This window comes from Pezoporus flaviventris, unplaced genomic scaffold (genome assembly GCF_033815535.1).
Source record: "Pezoporus flaviventris isolate CSIRO_AGI_PZ_B2104156 unplaced genomic scaffold, CSIRO_AGI_Pfla_v1 ptg000025l, whole genome shotgun sequence".
Taxonomy (NCBI): domain Eukaryota; kingdom Metazoa; phylum Chordata; class Aves; order Psittaciformes; family Psittacidae; genus Pezoporus; species Pezoporus flaviventris.
Genome location: NW_026892573.1, coordinates 6,198,534 through 6,212,019, shown reverse-complemented (window position 1 = coordinate 6,212,019; position 13,486 = coordinate 6,198,534). Strand labels below are relative to the sequence as shown.

General features: G+C 42.3%; 1 protein-coding gene across 1 annotated transcript in view; it reads left to right on the top strand.

Annotated features, from left to right (window-relative positions):
• The window catches only part of SIAH3 (siah E3 ubiquitin protein ligase family member 3), a 47,156-nt gene extending 34,444 nt beyond the window's left edge, over positions 1-12,712 (top strand). Inside the window, exon 2 of the mRNA XM_061457335.1 lies at positions 11,910-12,712. Within this exon, the coding sequence (XP_061313319.1) occupies positions 11,910-12,503 (594 nt within the window). The 3' untranslated portion in view covers positions 12,504-12,712. The remainder of the gene's footprint in view (positions 1-11,909) is intronic.
• The last annotated feature ends 774 nt before the right edge of the window (positions 12,713-13,486 follow it).

Sequence of the window (13,486 nt, the reverse complement as noted above, 5' to 3'; positions counted from 1 at the left end):
CATGTTCATAGTGTGGAAAGAAAGGAAATGAAGGATTTTAAAGACAGATGGAAGCTATGTTGACAGGGTTGAACAGCCTTTACTGAGCAAGCAGCTGCTGAAGTCACAGAAATACTTGAGTGCCTCCTCCTGGGAGTGTGGTGTGTCTCTTGCAGTAATTACACATGTGACTCTTCAACCCAGGGTCACATCCCCACAGGGTGCAGGGACTGCAGATGGGAGCTCAGTGGCCTGAGAGCTGGGTGGTGGAGCTGTGCCCTCTCTTGCACATGTGCACCCTGGCTTAGGGAGAGGGTAGGCAGCACTGCAGCATGAGAGACAAAGGGCAGGTCTTCCCTTGGTATCCCATCCCTGAGCTACCACCCCTCCTTTCTTCAGCTCTGGCAGCCCTTTGGGGAGAAGGAGAGAGGTTTGTCCTGTGAAAGAAAGGTGAAACGCCTTTGATGCGATTAAATGAATGATCTGTCATCTTGTTCAATAACAAGTCACGCAGAAAGTTCTACAGAAAGCTGAAAACACAGAAAACCACAATCCGTGCCACCTTCAAATCCTCAAAACCTATAAGTGTGTCAGAATTGTACAATTATTCACTCTCATAATGTTCACAGTATGCAGTATTGTACAGCAGGCAAAGCACTGCAAACTCAGAGGCTGTCAGTACAGTACCTTTCCATAAGCATGAATGTCAACTTAGAAAGTTGTGGTTTTTTCTTCAATAAAACCCTTTAAAGTTTCACTCTATTAATAGAGATGGAACACTGTCTTCTCTGGCTAAGCTGAGCCTCCCTTTCTGTTCTTTCTACCTGCATCCTCCACATGTGAAGAAAACTTCGAGAAGAACTATTCTTTGAGAATTTGAGGGGGAGGAAGAAGGAACAAGCTATGATTTGCACAAAATTAGAAGTATTTGTGACACAAGCCAAATGTTCCCAGTCAAATGTCCCTTTCCTTAGTGCAAAGAATATATCCATGAAGCATCAGCATACATACACAAACTAAGAACATTTCCCCAGACTTGCAGTTTGGTTTTCATGCCCTAAGCTAATGGCTTGCATTGGTTTTCTGGATTGTTTTGCATTTTTTCTCATTTCTCAAGACTGCACAAACTGAAGACACACATTCAGCTGACAGTGGAATAAGGATGAATTTTGGGTTGTCTTGTAACAGGGAGACTGTTTTCATCCAGTGCCATACTTACTGTGCAGATACCCAGAGCAAGGGCAAGCCGAAAGCTCAGGGGTAGGTCATTAGTGGAGAAGGGGCAGGGATGTGTCAGGGAAGGGAGAGTTACTCTGAGCCCAGCACAATCTATTTTCCCTTCTCTTCCTAACGCTCCTGAAACGTGAGCATGACCTCCACCACACCAGGCCATTGTGGATGTGTTTGAGGTGCCCATTGCTCACTGGTATCAGTGATGCCTCAGCAGGAGGGAGGCAGGCATGATTTTAAGCCACTCTTGCAGCTCATAGAATCACCATAATCACAGAATCACAGAAGTTCCAACTCAAAAGTTGGAAGGGACCTTAAAAATCATCCAGTTCCAGCCCCTTGCCATGGGCAGGGACACCTTCCAGTAGACCAGGTTGCTCAAAGCCCCATTCAGCCTGGCCTTGAACACTGCCAGGGACACAGCTCTCAGGAGAAGGTCTTAACCAAAAATGAGGAGTGTCTTTCAGCTCATACATTACTCAGTGACTGCTACAGAGATAGTGTAGAGACAGGGAGCCAGTGTCAGCAGCATTGCATGCCCTGTGCTCCCTCCCTGCTCCACCTACCTGGTCCCAGTCCCAGGTCTGAACTAAGCTGACACAGGCTTAATTACACATTACCCTGTATAATTAAGTTGCAAGAGCAATGTGACACAGAGCAAATCCTTGGCCAGGAGGTGTGTGTGGATGGGAGACACTGGTCACACCAAGAGAGGTCACAGGCTTTCTCAGCAACCACCACCGTATCCTTTCTTTCTTTCCAGTGGCCAGTAATGTTTGTGCTGTCCTTTGGCACTCCCAGGGTGCATTTCTGAAAGAGCAGTTAGTGGATTTAAATGTCATATAATTGTGATAGCTGGAGATTGCCTGATGGAAAGGAAGCATTTCGATTGTCTCAGGGTGGATTTGGTCTAATTATCTCAGATGACACCAGCAAATCAGTTCCTCTTGGAGACATGCTGTTACTGTAGTAACTTGTAAATGAATATTGGATGATGAGTTATTAGAGACAGCCAGAACTGGTAAGTTTATGAGTACAGTGGGCAATCACTTCTTCTTTTTTTTTTTTTTAAATTCTTTTCCATATTAATTTTCTTTTTGGTATGAATGTAAAACACAAATCAGTGGGTCAGATATAGGGCTCTTGTGAACTTTGCCTCCCCTATCAGACAGAGCAGATGCAGCTTGGAACTACTTTATCACTTGTTTTTTAATTAAAGCCTATAATGGTTTTGCACTTTATCCAAAAAGTGGATAAAAGATGCAGTGAATCTTCAGATAATGTTACATTTTGTATTATCTCTTTTTACATATGTAGGCCATTCACTACATCACCCAGATCCACAACCAGCATTGCCTCATGAGCGATCTGGTGATAAACAGTGGTTACACCCTGCTCTTCTATAAGCAAAACCTGATAGTGTGTGCCTTAGCTTCCAGTACTTGCCTTGTGTGGCCAAAGGGGATGACATTTAGAGGCATCACCCTTGCTTAGAACAAGGTATAAAAATCTCCTTCTAGTCCAGAGAGAAGAGGGTAAATGACTCCATGCTTCAGTGCATCAACAACTGCAATGCAACATCAGATATTTTGCACTATGGTTTGTTTGTCACTGTATTGCGCCCAGTCCTAAAATGCAGCAAAGAGAATTCAAGTTGCAAATCAGGTTCCAGGGGCACATCCCACCTTTCATCCCAGCTTCTTCTACACTTGTAATTGCTCTAGCCCTTCTGTGGGGCTGGGCAGTCTGCCTGGAGGAGGTTCAGGTTCTCCCAGAACTGACCCAGAGATGTCAGACTCTCCTCCCTCTATTTTTATAGAAGGCCACCAAATTTGTGGGGCACAATTTTCCCTCAGTGAAACCATGTCAGCTCTCACCAATGACATCCTTTTTTTCCATGTGCCTGAGCATGGTTTCCAGGAGGATCTGCTCCATAATCTTGCCGGGCACCAAGGTGAGACAGACTGGTCTCTCCAGGTCTTCCTTTTCCTCCTTTTAAAACATGAGGGTTGTGTTTCTCCTTTTTCAGTCAGTGGGAGCTTCACTGGACTGCCATGACTTTTCAAATATGATGGACAATGGCTTAGCAGCTTCATCTGCCAGTTAGCTCAGGACCCACAAACACACTTCATCAGGTCCCATGGATTTGTGCAACTTCCGGTTCCTTAGAGGATCTCAAACCTGATCTTCTCCTAAAGCAGGTGCTTTTTAATTCTTCCAGTCCCTGCCTTTGCTTTCTGCGACTTGCGTGGTGTGACTGGAGCACTCATTGGTGAAGACTGAGGCAAAAAAGTCATTGAGTACCTCAGTCTTCTCCATATCCTGGGTAACCAGATCTCCCATTTCCTTATGGTAAAGACCAACATTTTCACTAGTCTTCTTTATCACTGACATACCTATAGAAGCTTTTCTTGTTGCCCTTGATGTCCCTGGCCAGATTTAATTCTATCAGGACTTTAGCTTTCCTAACCTGATCCATAGCTGTTTGGATATTCATACTTGGTTAAGTCCTTGGAGCAGGCACAAGGCAATTACCACAGACTATGTGATGTATATCAACTTGTCAACCTGCCAGACCTCCACAGGTCCAGATGCTTCCATTTCATCCATTTCATCTCTATGCTTTTCATTTGTTTTGGCTAGCAAATAACTGTGCCAGATGCCCCATGGGAATTGCCCATGTGCATGGTTTTGTTTGTATCTACTTCAAGCATTTTGTTTCTCAAAGAAAAGAAAGTGATCTCAGGTAAGATCCAGCAAACACAGCAGCTAACCAGGATTTGTCTGTGTTTCCATGACCCATCTGCAGCTTTGGCTGAGGGTCAGCAAGGTGGTGCATCTCCCTTCAGCCTGAAGCACTGGAGGTTTCAGTGTCCTCTCACCTGGGCTGGGAATGGTCCATCAAACTTCGTTTTAAAGCAGGAGGGCTGAAGAGCATGACCTGCCAGTGTGTACACCTGGGTCCCCCTCAGAAAATACCTTTGAGACTAAAACACTTTAGTATAGATTCTGGTTTTATTTCATTATAATTACATAGTTTTCAATATATTGAAGAACATCAAGTTTCTTGATTATTTTTTGCTTGCACTTCAAGTCTGAATGACAGTTTATGTTGATTTTTGAAAAGCAAAAGTCTTTAATTTGAGAATAATGTCTTTCCACCTTGAATACATTTAAAATGCTGCAACATTCTTGCTACGTCTACCACAAAAAAAGAGTTTATTTTTCTTCCAAAATACTCCCAAAAATATATGGCCTCATCTAAAATTCAGGGTCCTCTGACAGAGAGAAATGTGGAAGTGTACTAAAGCAGCATTTTCTCTGCATACTTTGAGGTGTGTAATCAACATGAGGACAACCATTAACACATCCCATACACTGTATAACCAAGTCACGCCTGATTATGTTGCAAAGTGAGATGAACAAAATGAGCTTGAAGTTGTCCTCTCTCTGCTATTTGATAGAAAGGAAAACAAATTCTACCACTGCCAAAGCTGCAACTAATATTCAGTGCTTAAGAAATTCAGCTGAGGCATTCATAATGAACAGGATTTTGTGTAATTAAAATTTTAAATAAATCCCCAACATGAGCCCTGGCTTGGACTTCTTAATTTCAGATGTGGAAGTACAGTTTTTGACAAAACACACTGAGGGTTTGGGGTTTTTTTCCTTCTCTTTTCTTTCATCTGAGAGATTTACAAAATCTCATTAGCGTACTAAAAAATAGCAGGAGAGAAATTAAATGAAGACCAGGATTAAAAGACTCACTACTTTCTTCATGTCACCTTTATAGTTCTTTTGAGTATCTGTCCCCATGGTGGGTGTAAGTAGTGTGGAGGTGGATGTTAGTGGGTGGCAAAGCTTTTATGAGGCAGAAAGAAGCTGAGAATTAGAAAATTATTGGAGGCAGTTTCGATACAGATGAGGAGAAGTAATCAGACACTGAGAAACCAAGGAAGAGAGTAAGGCAGTAAGAAAACTGAATAAATGGCACATTTCACTGGCAAAGAAAATGCCAATTTGTTTCAACAGAAACCATGAAAGTTGCCACAGAGCTCTCACTCAGAGCATCCCACAGCTGTAGGCCTGGTCCCTCCTTGCCTGTGGAAATCTGTCAAAACCAAAAATCCACAAAGTTCTCGTGGCACATTTCCAGGCTGCTCACCTACCTACAGGGTGAGCTCATCCCTCTCTGTCCCTTATCACACATAGGGTGGTGGAGATGAGTGATGGCACATTTGAGAGGAGGTCCTATAGCTGGGAGGAAGACATACCGCCCTGGAGTGCTGGACTCCATTCATGCCTCTGCCTGGAAAGCTCTGTATGACACTAGAGAGTCACTTACACCAAGCTGTTCATGGATGGCTTCAGTAGATCTTTGCTCTTGAGTTGCTCGATCTGAAGTCTTAGACCTGATTTGTGGATAGTTTAATCACTTGTAGCTGCAACTGAGGTTAATGGAGTTTGAAAATATCAAGTGCTCCAGGAGGCAATTCTATGAAAAACCAGGGACTGTTTGATATAAGCTGGACAACAAAATATGGCCAATACACTTAGATCTTTAATCTCTTTGTGCTCAGATTCCTTGACCCTAAATGGAGAAATAATACTGCCATTGTACTTTAGCTCAACATCATATATATCAGCTGACAGATGCCAGTGATGCACAGACAGCCACAGCAATGGGACTCATAGAAGAAAAAATACCTAAATTAACTCAGAGGCAGTTTGGAAAAAAAATACACTGTCTCAGATTTGGGACTATTTTCTCAAGGACAACAAAAATAAGCTCATCATCGAAATGCATGGGCCTCCCTTCCCCAAGGTCCCACTATTTTTTAAATACAGAAGGTGCCAGAATTATTTAATCTGGAAAAAACAGTGAGTTTCCCATCTTCATTATTCTCAGAAACATTTGGAGCAGACCTGTAAATGTTACTGGTCTATACATAAACACATGTATGTGTGTTTACGTAGGTGTATGTGTAGTTTAATATGTATTTTAAAGCCAGGTGTTACCACAAACAACATAATCTTTACAAAGCTATACACAATAGGAAACTGCATCTGAGAGTGGGGTCAGCTGTAGCAGGAGTTAGCACAGGGCCATGTTAGCACAGGTGGTGGGTTGGTAATAGGGGCAATGAGCACAGCCCTTTTCAACCCCTGGCTCCCACCAAAGGTCACAGCTGCCATGAACATAAACGGCTCCAACCAACTCTCCTGTAAGCCAGCCAAGAAAGCTGTGGCTGAGGATGAGAGTTTGGATTCACAGAGGGAGAAGATATGGGTTCCCGCTCCAGAGGAGGATAAAGTTGCAATGTCTCACGGTGTGCTAAAGCTGGACCTGGGTGGAGGGGAAGCACTGTCTGCTGGTTTGGGTTGGCTGACATGCCCAGTGGCTTTATTTTCACTTCTGCTATTTTTTGCGTGACCCTGCTCAGAAGCCCCATCATAGAATCATAAAATGGTTAGGATTAGATAGGACCTTAAGATCACCCAGTTCCACTCCCTCTGCCATGGGCAGGGACATCTTTCACCAGACCAGGTTGCTTAAAGCGCCATCAAGCCTGGCCTTGGCCTTCAGACTACACTATTGACTTCCCCAAGCAAATAGCCTAGCCCATGGGTGAATTAATGAGTGTTTGCAAAGTTGTCTGTAATCACTGGATAAAATGCAATTGCATAGGTGTGAATTGTCTGGAAAAGGATGATTATTCCCAGCACCTGCTTTGCTGTCAGAAACCCTCATTGACTGGGCAGTGAACCAGCCCTTGTCCTCACTCCTTAGGACATTCTTGGCACGCACTGGCACTGTTCACAAGAATGTAAAACCTGTTTTTTTTACACATTATGTGCATTACTGTAAGTAAAAGTATGAATGAGACATCCAGGCTCACTGGGAAACACTGGAAAGTGCAGGAAGGTGGCATTTAACCTTCATTCTGAAGACCCGAACAGCATTTATTCTTCCGCAATGCGACAATGCTATTCTCCCTCCTTTTAGACCAGGTCATCAGGGTCAAGGTCCTCTCCCCTGGGGTGGGAGAACTGGATTCAACCCTTCCTCACCCTGAGGGGTTTGCAGTGAGCAGATTCTCACTTTGCAGCAAGAAATTCCTGACTTGCAAATGGGGAATGCAAGCCAATAGGAGGCATTTGGCTGCTCAGGCACCAGCCCCCCTTTGCTCTCCCATTTGAAGCTGCTCTAATATGCAGCAGAGAAGAGCGGCTTGAGGGATCACAGTGTAGCAGACGCCTGCACCCCACAGGGCTGGGAGCTCAGCTAGCAGAGGTGCACTGTGGGTTGCTGCCTCTGTTTCCACTATTTTTGCCATAGTTGACCTAAAGTATTTGCTAGTTAATATACAAAAGCATGAGGAACAATACCAAATTCCTCTCTCCTGGCTGGGTGCCTGGAGCTTTGCAGCTGCAGAGATATGCTTGTGTCTTCTTTACCTCTTGGTGATCTTTGAGCAATCTGCTTCTTGGATCTACACTTTGACCTCCCATGGGTTTTTTATGAACTTACTGTGACTGGAGGTATAATAGTGATAAGGAGCTTCATGTGAACAGGCAACCATTTCTTTCTCCACAGACTGTTGTCTCCAGTGCAGCAGGAGAAGCCCATAGGTGTATAACAGTCTCCTGACTAAAATCGGGATATGCCCTTCTGCTCCTTGTCTAGAAACCAGTAAAACCTCTGTGGGTCTGCCCAAGCATGGGTTTGGTCCTGGATGCATGCAGAGAGCAGTGTCCAGAGGAATGTTCCTTCAGCATCTCTTGGGCACTGTGGTGCCCTGCATGAGTTGTAAAAGGAGCTGATGTGCTTCAGAGTCAGCTACCTACTCCTCAGACATCACCTTAGAAGAGACGAGCCACACCTAGAGCAGTTTGATGCATTTTTAGCAGAAAGTCTGTAGAAAGGCTGGAGCAGGACCCAGAAAGCCCTGTGTCCCAGTCCAAATATAAGCTTTGTTTTAATAAGAAAAGCACTGTGCGTTTATAAATTGCTCTTTGCCAAATGACTTCTTCTTGAAGAGAATTACACTGTAATAAGCTGCATCATTAAAAAGACATTTTTCTGTGAGTGACAGAGCCTGGTTTCCTGTGGTTTGGAGTCTTGTGGTGGGATTATCTTGTGTCTAATGAGTACTGTGGCTGAAGCATTTTTCTCCTGTTCATAAAGATGCTGTTTCATGTGGGTTCTCTGGTGTCTATAACACGTTTCGGATGAAACTGCTGTTGTTTAGGTTCTCTCCTATCTGGCAATGCAATATTGCCCATGTGGCAAGCTGTTCCTTCCTGGAGACACGAAGGGGTCATGTTTCTTTACCCTGATGCCTCTTCTCACAGAACCAGTTAAAAATTAAAGCCTTTGAGAATTCTATCACACAGTTAAATTTGACTGAAATTGGCTAAAAGATAATTGAGAATAATACTGGACTAACACAATACAATAAACCTAATTTTATTAGGTATTTGGGCAATAAATGATGGAAAGTAAATACTGGAGCAGATGAAACATGGAAAAAATGTTCATAAATATTTATTCAAGCTTTGAAATGCACTCAAGGTGACCACTTTATGCCCCTTTTGCATTTAAATTTTAGAGGTTCAGTTCACAGCCATATGAAACAGCAGCAAGGGCACAACAACCTCAGTAGTTACACTTGTACCTTAAAAGTAAAATAATAGGGGGGGGTTGAGAATTTTTTCACAGGTATCAGGATTTTGTAAACTTTCAGAATATTACAAAACCTAGAATTTAGAAATAGGAATGTTGAATAATTCAGAAAACAAATTTTGAAGATGATTCTTACCAAGTCAGAGAATAAAAAGGGATCATGTGGTTTCTGCTGGATTTGCAGAATTTTCAATAAACCTGAACTGAACAAAGTCAGACCAAAAATCCTTTGCTGAAGTGATTCATGGAAATTTTTCAAGAAAGTGATATATGAAAGGGAATTCTCAATTGTTTGCATACACACATACAAAAAATAATCAAAAATTAAGGAAAGAAGAAAAATACATTGAATAAATTGCTCATTGTAATATATTTTCCAAGTTCCTAAGCCATAGAAAAGTGCTTGTCATTTTTGGAGATACTTGTATTTTCTTACCTTGGATAATGTTTAGATGGATGAGCTACCATTGCTCTCCATGCTTATCAAATTAAGAGAATGCATTTTTAGATTCAATTACATCCTCAGTGGAAATGTTTTCTCTGACTCTGGTAATCTTCGGAGAAGAATTATACACAGTCTATAAAGCTTCACATTTCAAAAACCTAATTTTGAATGTTATTCCAGAGGTTAATTTAAGATTCATCTTCCTAAAGAGGAGTTAAATAAAACTGATAGAAGGCTGGAACTTGTTGAGTGGTTGAGAGGTTTATCAGCATGTGAGTATGAGTTCATTAGTTTTAATTAGTATAATCACTAATGTTGCATTAACAGTTTGGTGAGAGAAAGTAATTACTCACACCCACTGTATTAGATCGGGAGATAACAATTCCTTTTATGAAGCAATTAGCATTTCAGGGATTTTTTTAAAAAGGCTTTTACGATCAGCTATTACAATCACCTTCTTCACCAAAAAGAGTTTAAATTAGCCATAACTTTCATCCTAATGAGATGCAAATATTAATGTAGAATTAAGTGTGAACCAGCAATTCCACCTCGATAAGCAGGCAGCAAAAGCCACAAACCTTGATTAGTTTATAATGACCTGTTTTATTTCCCAGAAAATGATCATAATTTATCTGTCCTCAATTCATTGTCTTCTTGGAAAGTTTATATTTCTGAATTTTATACAGAAAAACAAAAAAATATGAGGAAGGGAAAAGTAGAACTGTACTACTAAATAATTCTCTAAAGAAAAAGCTGCAAGTTTCAACAACAGATCTTAAATAATCTATTATTCTTTATATCAATTGTCAGAGGATAAAGAAACAGCTCCTTTGACACTCAGTGCCTTGGGAAGAACCAACAATCTCACAGCAGCAGCAATCACAGCCCTGCTCTGCCCATCACATTCCTTGGCAGATGACAAAATGAAAATGAAGATCCAGGACTTTGTCATTCTGGTTGTCAAAGAAGCCCTAGTCGTCTGAGAATTAGGACAGTTGACCCAAGAGACTGCCTTCCAAAACATCCTGGAAGGCCAAAGTGCAAGTTCTGGTGGGAAAAACTGCTTATAGTAACAGTGTTTACTCTAATGTCAAGGCTTAATGAAGGACATCATGGTATCCATAGATGGATGAGACAACACACCATTTGCAACATATCTGGCACCTATTATATGTGATTATGCTTGCTTCTGGTTAAAATAAATCTCTACTCAAGAATAGCTGAAAAAAAAGCCCAAATCTGCTATGACATGGATGTGGCATGGAGGAGAAAAACTGTTAGATGTTTGAACCATACTGTTGTTCCTGTAATTTTGGGTATATATGTTAAAATGAGCAGATGGGGGAATTACATGAATATTCCTAAAACATATGCTAAAGAAAAATGTACTTACATATGTACGTACTCTTAATGCTTATGCCCTTTATAAACATCTCCAAAGGAGTTCAGGAAGAGATAATGTCCTCCTCCATTTAATCACCTAAATTTTAGGTACAAATGGATATATTGGATCCCAGCCATGCTGGCAGCAGCCAGTGCTACCTTTAGGAGGTGGATTACTCCAGCTAAGATCTGAATTCACAACTAGGAAGGTCTGCCTACCTCTATTGACAGCAGAGGCAGTCCACGGTAACCACGTTTCTGTCTCTCGTGACTGAAGTAAATGCTTAAAATTGGGTAGGATGAATCATGACTGGCATGCCTGTGCCTTAGGGTTTGTCTATGCACAGGGTTATTGTGGAGAGCCATTTCTCTTCCTGAATAGCATTACATGAGGATACATTTTTGGTGGAATAAGACTTACTCATTTCTCTTCTATAATATCTGCTTGACAGGGGCAGAGCAGTTTACTTCCTGGTTCTTATGTAGAATCTTTCTGCAAGAACTGCTGCCTTCTTAGCTAGCTGCCCTACCTTAATCCAAATTTCCTTCAGTATAAAAATGCCCTAAACTTGCCATCCCTACAACTTTGAGAGCCATTTAAAATTTATAGAGGTAAGTGCATAAATTAAGTCCAAATACATCGACAAATAAAAATTAATAAATGAAGGCATCTTATGCAATAAAAGCTGACTTTTATTTCTAAAATTATGGGTGTTATAAAGCATATTGGTTTAGAATAAATGCCTGTATTTGCCAGTGTGTTTCATTAAAGAATAATAAAGCTGTGCATACTTAATTTCCTTGTTCTGAGCTGCAAGAGCTGTAACTATATAAAATGCCCCATGCTGTCCTTGCTTTGTTGGTTTTTTTTTACCTTTTAATCAGATTTCCCCCCAAACTAATGAAATCACTCTTTAAGCACATACATCACTTTCATGTGAAGTAACTTATCATGGCTGAAACGGTTTCTCTCTTCTCCTGGAGAGCAAGGCAACTGCCAACACATTTGCTGTGCAGATCCAGATCTGGGTTGCCCCGATCTCCAGAGAGCTGAGGTCCTGGCTTTCCCATCAATGCTGTTTTCTGAGGGGTATGAGGTGACAGATGTCTGCAGGGTCTTCCTCTTGCATATCTGCACTGGTTCCCAGTCACCTGCTATCACATGTGATTTCTCCTTTCTTGCAGTATGCACCAACTCGCTGTGCAGCTGCACAGACATCTACGGAGCAAGGAATCCTTCCTCCCTGCCATCACCACGAAGCAGTGCATGACCCCCAGTTGGTTCCCTGCACTTGCCCACTCTTCTCCTGCCCCTGGGAAGGGCACCTGGAAGTGGTGGTGTCCCACCTGAGGCAGACCCACCATATCAACATCCTTCAGGGGGCAGAGATTGTCTTCCTGGCCACGGACATGCACCTGCCTGCACCCACAGACTGGATCATCATGCACTCTTGCCTTGGCCACCAGTTTTTGCTGGTTCTCAGGAAGCAGGAGAAGTATGAAGGCCACCCCCAGTTCTTTGCCACGATGATGCTGATCGGCACGCCAACCCAAGCCGACAACTTCACCTACCGGCTTGAGCTCAACAGGAACCAGAGGCGCCTCAAGTGGGAGGCGACCCCCAGGTCGGTACTGGAGTGTGTTGACTCTGTCATTTCAGATGGGGATTGTCTTGTGCTAAACACTTCCCTGGCTCAACTTTTTTCTGACAACGGAAGCCTAGCAATAGGAATTGCAATAACCACCAGCAAAGTTCAGAACACCGAAGCTGAAATGTGAGAGGGAAGAGGAAGAGGACGAGAAGGAATAACAATGGTGCTCTAGTTGCCTTGGAAGAGCCAGAACTTGTGGACTTTTCGGGGGGGTCTCAGGTCTTTTATGATATCTAGTACTTGTCCACAGTGGGCATCATGTAAACATCCTGTGGTTACAGTCTCTATGTCATGTATTTACCGTTTTGTTAATACAATTTTATGAGAAATTTTAAAGAGGCTAATCAATTTATTGTCACCCTCCAACAACACTGGAAACACTTTCTCCTGGAAAGGGCACCCGGTGTGACTCAGACAACTTCGGTCTGAGCATTCTATGCAAATGTGTTTCCTTCATTGTCTACCTAATTGCCTGATATTAAAGAGACCTTGTGTTTGGTAAAAGGTAAATCATTTTGCTAAGGGACAAGAGGACTCCGGTTTCCTTACTAGCAACAGTGATTAAAGTCTTTCACTGTGGTCACAACCAAGTCCCAGGGAGCTTGCAGTTTCAGAGCTCCCTTCAGCATCTGAGAAAATAAACTTCACCACAGAAACAATGAAAGTTTCAGAAGAAAAAGTCACCACCTCCTCTGAGCTGGGACCTGAGAAGCCTCACCCTGCATAAAATCAGGGATGACAGCTAGTGGGTGGCCACTGTGAGCATGGTTAAATCTCACTTTTGTGTTATAAAGGGCAGTGAGAGGCTTGCTAGATGGTCTGGCTCCAGGATGGATATAGCCATAGCCAACCATTAGAGCATTCACTTTTTTAGCTGCTATTTCCTTAGCATTCGAAAGAGATTTTCAGAAAATAAAGTATCAGGACAGTCTTAAGTTGTGTACTGATCGTGCTATTGAATGCTGTGCCCCTTAGACCCACAGCGTGTGCTGCTAAATATTGACTTAAGCTAATGCAGCTGGAATATCTGTTAGCAAATTGCCTATGAAATTTGAAATGTTTTCCTTTAAAAAAAAACCAACAAAACACCACACCACTAACTCCCCCCCC